Source organism: Nicotiana tomentosiformis, chromosome 6, assembly GCF_000390325.3.
Source record: "Nicotiana tomentosiformis chromosome 6, ASM39032v3, whole genome shotgun sequence".
In the NCBI taxonomy this organism is placed as follows: Eukaryota; Viridiplantae; Streptophyta; class Magnoliopsida; order Solanales; family Solanaceae; genus Nicotiana; species Nicotiana tomentosiformis.
This window is the reverse complement of record NC_090817.1, coordinates 45,556,452-45,564,755: the sequence shown is the minus strand read 5'-3', so window position 1 is coordinate 45,564,755 and position 8,304 is coordinate 45,556,452. Positions and strand designations below refer to the sequence as shown.

The 8,304-nt window shown below is 35.0% G+C and overlaps 1 protein-coding gene across 1 annotated transcript; it reads right to left on the bottom strand.

Annotated features, from left to right (window-relative positions):
- Positions 1–761: 761 nt before the first annotated feature.
- LOC104086056 (FCS-Like Zinc finger 14-like) lies at positions 762–8,304 on the bottom strand. The gene is made up of 2 exons (XM_009590207.4): positions 7,564–8,304; positions 762–1,157 (listed from the first exon to the last, which is right to left on the bottom strand). Exons 1-2 carry the CDS (start codon positions 8,064–8,066, stop codon positions 998–1,000), a joined length of 663 nt encoding a protein of 220 aa, XP_009588502.1. The 5' UTR covers positions 8,067–8,304; the 3' UTR covers positions 762–997.

Here is an 8,304-nt window from a genome sequence, read left to right as displayed (position 1 = left end):
TTACAAGTAGGTCCGTCTGTAAGTAATGACTCGAAAAGAAAACACAAAGAAACTCCCGGCAAATAGGACTCTCCTCTCGCTCAGCGATTTCATTGGTAATGCAGCTGATGTGGTGTTCTCGTCTTGCCTCCAACATGATCTTTTTCCATTCTCAAAAAAAAAAAAAAAAAAAAAAAAGAGGAAGGGAAGAAGAAGAAGAAGAAGAATCTCACCAACTGAACATTCGTATGCCTCTAATTCTTTAACAAAATCTGTCCACTTGTAACACATTCTTATTACGTATATCCATGATGAAGCAGTATTGCAATGGGAAACTTTTGGAGTTTGATACCTTGGCAAACATGAAATGCTTTTGATTGGAATGTTTTCACATAAATCACATCTTTATATCCAGCTTGATATGGTAGTGTCAATTGCCAAATGAAGATTTAATTGTGTTTCACTGCATTCAACTTCTTGTTCGATTAAGCATGATGTTAAAGTGTTATCATATTTGAATCTTTAAATGGATTAAGAATAAGATACGAGGATATCTTTTCCTAAATAATCTACCGGTGCACTTTTGCTCGGAAGCCATTGTTCTCTCTATTTGCTTCAACAGAAGGGATCAGTGGACAAAATGAATGACCTAGTTGTTGCAGTTATGAAGTATGAATATTTACAAGGACTTCAGATTTGGAGAATTAAAACACTGATATTAGGATCAAGTTATGCAGAAGCGAAAGACAAGTGAAACGGAACATATCATCAGGACTTGCAAGGAAAGAAAGAATAATGATTAATTTTTATAGATGAACTTGTCTATGGGTTTAAGAAAAATAAGAAGTCCTCTTCCTCTCAATAGGGGCAGGCTGAACAACATTCCATTCAGAGAGATTGCCTGCTCAAAACTGAACATAACCCATCTACTTATGACCAAATCTTATTGGGTTAGCTTTCCAAAAGCAGTATAAACAGTTTCCTTATTTATTAGTTTGAGTTGCGTACCATACAAGACTTATGCCACAGCAACACCAGTGGAAAACTGCATTGGACCAGAACAAGAGGAGGCAGAGTACTCGGGCGATTTCATGGCTCCAGAACCACACTTATCTTTCTGCTCATCGATTGAGATTTGCTTGTAACGGCACTCTGAGCTACAAAATGCCTTCTCTCCTCTGCATGAGCATTACATAAGAAAAGAGGTGATCTCACCAAAGCTTCACAAGACAGGGACAACATAAGAAAAAAGATAAAATATATTTCTTTCCTTACAGCTTGTTTGGATCGTTGTTACTCATTGTATTATATTGTATTGTTATTGTTATCCCAAAACAATGTTTGTTTTGATTGTTTAGTTAAAATTGGTTGTATTGTATTGTATTGTTAAATCCATTGTTCCGGAACAATGAAAAGTCCCATTTTCTAAAACAACCAATTGGGTGTGGTGGGATTGTTTCCTATTTTTCTTTCCAATTATGCCCTAACTTATTACTCCACAATTCTATTTTACCCTTTACCTTTTTTTTATTTTAACTCCAAATCTCTAACCTAGAACCCACTTTCTCTTAGTCTCTTTTTTTCTGCCAACTCCAACATCAAAGGTAAAAAGAATAGATTTTGCCTTCTTCTTTTTTCTCTTAATTTGATTTTAACTCCAATTCTAATTATTTTAATCTCCAATTAGCTGCTACTATTGGTTGTTTTCAAGTGTGGCTGTTGTCAAGTGTACAAGTGTTATCTTCCCAACTCCCTGTTTCTTTATCATTGTTTTTTTTAAATGATAGTTAAACTTATTTTTCAGGTTTTTACTCTTGTTTTCACCTGGCAATTGAGTTAGAGTAATATTTTTTATGGTATAATTGCTAAGGATTTTATGGAATATGAATATTTCATTATGGATTATACGTCACGTTGTTAGAAAACTATTATGTTATGCACTTTAAGTTATTGATTATATGTCATATTGGGAAATATTACTTATGATCTAAATTCTGAATAGAGTGTACTAAACATTTTATTTTTTATTTATTATTATTATGATCTACTTATGAATGGAGTGTACTTATAATTCTTTTTAATATTATTAACTTGTTCCACTAATTTTGTTAGAATTTGCATGAATTTAATTGCTTAATCTATTTATAAGACATAATTGGTGATAGATTAGTAAAAATAGATTTTCTTAAATTATTTTTATGCGTAATTCTTGATAAACTTAATATTTAAAACAATTGAGGGTATTTTAGTAAACGTATCAGTTACAGTACAATACGATACAATCAAACTAAATAACAAAATGTTATTTAACAACATCAAACAATACAATCTATCCAAATATCGTATTCATAAAACGATACGATATAATACAATACAATACATTATAAAACGATGGGTAACAATGATCCAAACAAGAGTGTTACTCTATATGTAATATTCATCAAATAGAAAATACACACCACCATGCGTAAACAAACAAGATATATTGCAGTACCCAGAGGAAACAACCGAAATCTAATGAACAAGTGAAAACCATGTGGTGCTTTCCTACCAAAAGCCCCCTTAAGCTTCAATATTACATCGGACAAATAAAGCTACCTGAATTATTTCCAGCTACGACAACTCAATAGCGCAGCAAGAAGATAAAAAGAGTCTAAGAATGTTCGGAATTAAACAGCACATAACTAGGAAATATTAATTGACAATGCAAAAAGCAAAAAAGAAATTAAAAATATCACCATTCTCGTAACAAACGCAATATCAACATCTGCCACAAGCCACACAAAGGCTAAATTTAGCTAAGTTGCTCGGGTACGGGTGTCCAATAAGGGTGCTGATCTAGAGGTCGGATCCAATTCAGGGGTACAAATATTCGGCTAAAATTAATTCAAATATCTAAAAATCGAGTTATAAAAATATGTCTACATTATGAGACATTATGTGAAATACTTACAAGGTATTCTGAGAAGGAGAAAATATTAATCAAGAGAATAATCCAAGAAGGAGATAAAAGGAAAAGGACTGACATAAAAGGTTTCCATTTTCTTCAACTTCACCCTAGTATTTTTTTTATTTTTTATAATAACCGTGGTGTCTGGGGCACCTTGCGCGCACCTCGACTAATTCCACGGATACCCGCTATCTCCCACCAGCACCAGGTACCATGTAACACTGTCCATTGGACAGATGGAAAGAAATCACCAGTGTTTTTCGTCTCCGCTGGGATTTGAACCTGAAATCTCATCTTCTCAACCCACTTCATTGACCACAAGGCCACACCCTTGGGTGCCTAGCTTTTGTTTTGATTTAAAAAATTATTATATTTGTCCCGAATTTCTCCGTCGATTTTGATCAAAGTACCCAAAATTGGTTGACTAGATTCAGTACGGGTCCCACACCCACGGCGTACCGAAAGTGAAGAGTCCGAGCAACTTAGAAATTTAGTGATGAGTTCTAAAATAAAGGAATACAACCTTCATGGGTCTCAAAACACATGATTAAGATTTACCTCAGAGAATTAGGTAATAACTCTGCAAATGTTTCCAAGAAAGCAAATTAAATATAAAATCATGTTTATATTAAAAGCTCCGAAGCACTTGCTTAGTTTGAGCTGTGAATATAACAAAGTGATACAAGCACAACATCAACAATTTACTTGAGTAGATTCTGAGTGAGAGAGAAATAAATGTGTAAATTAAGCACATTTTTTAATCTTAATCTTGTCAAAGAATTTATTCCCCTTCTTCAGGATATACACCGTACACGTATAAACTAGTAAAATATGAGAAGTATATGTCCAGAATTATTTTCAACTTGGAAGAAGATACCAATGGCCCAAGACTGATGATAATTATATAAAACAAGAATATAAAATAATGTAAGAACCAGAATGCAAAGGAGGAAAAACTATTATTTAAGGCTCCTAGATGACTGCACCCTATATGGTGAAGATTATGAATCAAATTAACATAGACAGAACGGCGCAAAAGAAGCTATGAGTAGAAGCTCAGAAATCTCTATTAACCTTAACTGTCACAAGATGTACAAATATAGGTAAACAGGTAGGCACCAAGTATACCCCCGTAATAGAAAGATATCTTCATTTGCATCCAACATGCACGCTAATGATATTTGGATCACCGTAAAGTTGCAATTGGCAATAAAACATTTTTAAAGATAATCCTACAATATAGAGTCGTGCCTACAAAGGTTCTATAGTGTATCCATTAAACTTCCAAGTTCTCCAAAATCACCTCAAGTTTTGATATCGTTTTCCTGCCTATGATCTTCAGTTGAAATGTTTATATCATGCATATGATCTTTCCCTGCCATCTTCTATGTAAAGAAAATGGAATATGGGACAACTCAAGCCAAAAAGGTTTGGTCACTAGGTGAGGATTGCCAAATACCATATAAGAAGACAACATCTCATTCCCTCAACTGGTGCGGAATACTTAAACCACCAGCACATAAAGGACTGGACATCTGGAACTTGGACAACATAAAGTGTGAACCCAACATTAGTAAACCAAGAATTCAGGTAGTCAAGATAAGTTTAAATTAAGTGTGAGAGGACTTATGAATGGTTCGGTCGGGCTGGCTTAGAACCTCCGAGTGCCTATCATATTCCTACTAGGGGAGGGGGTTGTGACATATACTCAACTCTAGAGTAACAAAGTGATTTTGTAAGAACATCTGCTAACTGATGTCACAATGCACCTCAATTCAGTCTTTAGTTGAATAAAATGACAATCTATTTCTATATGTTGTATTCTTTCGTGAAGCATTGATTCAAAGCAGTGTGTATTGTAGCTTGATTGTAACATATCAATTTCATTATGCATCTCCCCACACCTCAACTCTACCTTTGCTATACCTTAGAATGTGAGTCACTACATTCAAATGAGTATTACGCCGAGTTTGGAGAAACTGGCTACCCAAATTGACAGTAAGCAAAATGTCAAATCGTGTTTAACTTGCCAAGCATTCTCTGACAACAACCTGAGCCCTTCAAAGGCTCCCCTTTTATAGGAACAATCTTAATGTTCAAGCCTATAAAAGTATCAATGGGTTTGCAACAAAATAAAGATAGAGCATTTACTACCTGACAAAGTTAGGAGTCATTTGGTTTAAAAGTAAGTTATGCAGGGATTAGTAATGCAACAATTGTGTATGTGGTGATTAATAATGAGCAATTTTTATGCGGTGATTGATAGCAAAGTTATTGTTACGCTGTGATTACTAATGATGAGATTGTTATATATGAATTAATGATTCTAAAAAGGCATTTTTGTCTTTAAATAGTTAATTTCTGCATTGCTAATACACATATTTTAATTCCACATTTTATCCCATATTAAATAAGAAATAGATTCCCACATATTTTAACAGAGATATTATTTAGTACGCCAACAAAACACCATGTTATATTCCTGAAATTAATTATTCCTACACCGCAACCAAATAATGTACTATCTTATGCGAGTTTTTATGCTAGGATTAGTTATTCCCGTACTCAAACCAGACGAACTCTTATAGCATCTCTGTTTCAAACTCTCTAAACCCAAAGGGGCATAACAATTTCATCAACCAATACCGAGAAGATGGAAAACTTGGACATCCACAAATATCCGATCAGATTCACGTGGATACTCGATCGCAGCTTAAAGAACAGATGGATTGCATTAACATGTTCCCCTTTGCAGTATATGCTTCATGATAATTAGATTGAAAAAAAAAAAGTAAATGGCATAGGATATTCATGATTCTAACCCAGAACTTAGCCAACGAATATAAAAATAGAGAGGCCACATTCGAAGAAACAGTTATGTTTTAAGCTTCAGCAATATGAATTGAATGATCAGTCTCAGATCATAATTCTCGACCACCAATACACCAATACAAGGTCATTCAGATATTATTTTAACTGCAATTTGACACCAAAGGATAAAAGAATATGAATTGCATTTTGAAAGCAAATGAAAATACTATCCACATAAGGTAAAAAGCCAAATAAGACCAACATCATTACTGATAGGACTTGAGGATACTCCGATTGGGTTAAGCAAACTACTTCCCCGTGGTCTAGCTATTATATTGATAAATGGCCAAAAGTGCATGATTTTGAGCGTATTTTCATCTCATTTGTCGTGTGAGTTGCGAGAGATTATATGATATTTGAAGTGAACTATACTCATTACGTATTTCTTATTTGTAGGAGTGAGCTTGAATGATAATGGAGCAAAAGATATCAAATTATTGCAAAAAGGAGAAAAATGGAAGGATTGGGAGCTCATCTATTCTCGTGCATGGCACGAAAACGGACGCGAAATGGAAGAATTTCAAAAGCTGAATCCGCGTCCATGGGCGCGCGACACGCGAAGGCGGACGTGGATTCCAGCTTCTCCCATCCGAAGTTGGATTGAAAAGTTCCGCCCCTCATCAACCCTAAGTGATATAAATACATCAAAGAACGAATTTATAAGGGTTACACAACATCTTTGAAGGCAAGAACAAGCAAGGAGCAAGACGGAAGATTCGGAAACGAGTTTTTATCTTTCTTCTTCCCTTTTTCTATTATTGGTGATGAATTCTTATATTGTAGTTGTGAAAACAATTATAAGTAGCTAAACTCTTTATTCTAGGGTTTGATGGAACCTCTTGGAGGATGAATTTTTGTTGCGTATAATAAGAGTTTGCCATTGGATTTTCTCTACTTGTTCAACTACGCGATTATTGTGGTTTATTGAAGGGCTCTCAATCGGCTATGCCTATTTAGTGTGTATTACTTGGAAAAGGATACATATTTAGGTAGTTGTTGAACAACATCACTCCTAACGCATATGGGGGATCAATACAGAGGGATTAAACTTTAAAGGTGGGATTAGGAATAACGAAACCTTGGTGTGAACTTAGTGAGCTGTAAACTAAAGCTAGCTAGCGTAGTTCGGAAGAATATGTCTAGTATATTATTGTAGTTGCTAGGAAGAGAGTTACGACACCTAAAGTGCACACGATCGGTAGAGAATATCTAAGCAAAGTTATAGGAGACATGACGGGGAGGATTCCGACGAGAGGGGAAATCATAACCCTAGACCTTTCCAATCTTGTCTACAACATTTGCTTTATTAGTAATAAAATTACAGCTTTTTAATTACCTTGCTTTTAGTTAGTAAACACTCAACTCATTATTCAATATTTCTGAAAGTTGATTACTTGAATTCTTGCGAAACTAGCAGTTGTGATTAGTAGCTTAATTCCCTGTGGGATTCGACTCCGGACTTGTAAACCGGATTATATTTGCAACGACCACTTAGTCCTTTTTATAAGGCATAGTTGGGCGTGATCACATATTCATCGATAAAAAAATTATCAAATGAATTTCCATTACAATAGATACGATCGAAAAGGAAATAAAAGTTGTTATATGCTCTAAGGTTGACTTGAATATAGAGCTTTTTAACACAATTTTCAATTTAATCCGCAGTTAAAGCCTTTAAATCATAGATTCAAGAAAAGCAGCACAAATTGTATGACCAAACTCAATACAAGCTCAAACGCAAAATGAAGAGTTGGAAAGTGAACCTGTAAATGAAAATGTCCAACCCCTGAAGCTGCTTCTGACAAAAAGAGCAAGTATTGAGAAAATCCGCCGTCCTAAAAGCTTCATGCGGAGCAGAGGAGGCAGCAGCAGGTGCTTTTTTCTGATAGCCATTCCTTATGAATTGGTCATCAAAGTATTCCCTTTTCTTAACCAAATTGTTACCCTTATGAGAAATCACACAAGTGTACTCTTCACACATCTCCATTTCCTCCTTATTATTCGTAGGATTACAATTATTAACCAAAATCGGGATGGGGTTTGAGGTTAATCTAGGGGAAATAGCCAGAATTGCAGTTTTATTATTATTACTATTGTGATTATTATTGGACATGGCTGCAACAATTCCAAGCCCAACACCATTACCATTTGGGTCTTCAAACTTGTTAGGAGAGGATTTGGGCGAGTTAGTGTTGTTATCAGTGAGGGCAAAAACGGAAAGATTGATCGATATTTTTTTCTTCTTGTGACCCCTCACTTCAGCCATTTTCGGAACAAAGAGAGACTCCTTATAGGATCTCCCTCTGTTCCTTAATTTCAATTGAGGTTTTACAGATTGGAAAGAGAGAAGGCTTCTTGGGTTTAGAAAGAGAGAGAGAGAGATGGGTATGGATGAAAAGCACCAGTTTTCTTCCCTTTTGACACCTCTGGTTTTCAGGGGAGGTGGAGAATATAAAGAGTTACGTAAATCATAACAGTAGTACTCTCATTTCCCATTCAAAAAT

What these genes read in the sequence shown, in the direction of transcription:
- LOC104086056 (XM_009590207.4), bottom strand. Translation starts at nt 8,066, where the DNA reads ATGGCTGAAGTGAGGGGTCACAAGAAGAAAAAAATATCGATCAATCTT. An exon ending in TTGGACATTTTCATTTACAG is followed by an intron (nt 1,158 to 7,563) that starts GTTCACTTTCCA and finishes ATGCTCATGCAG; the next exon opens with AGGAGAGAAGGCATTTTGTA.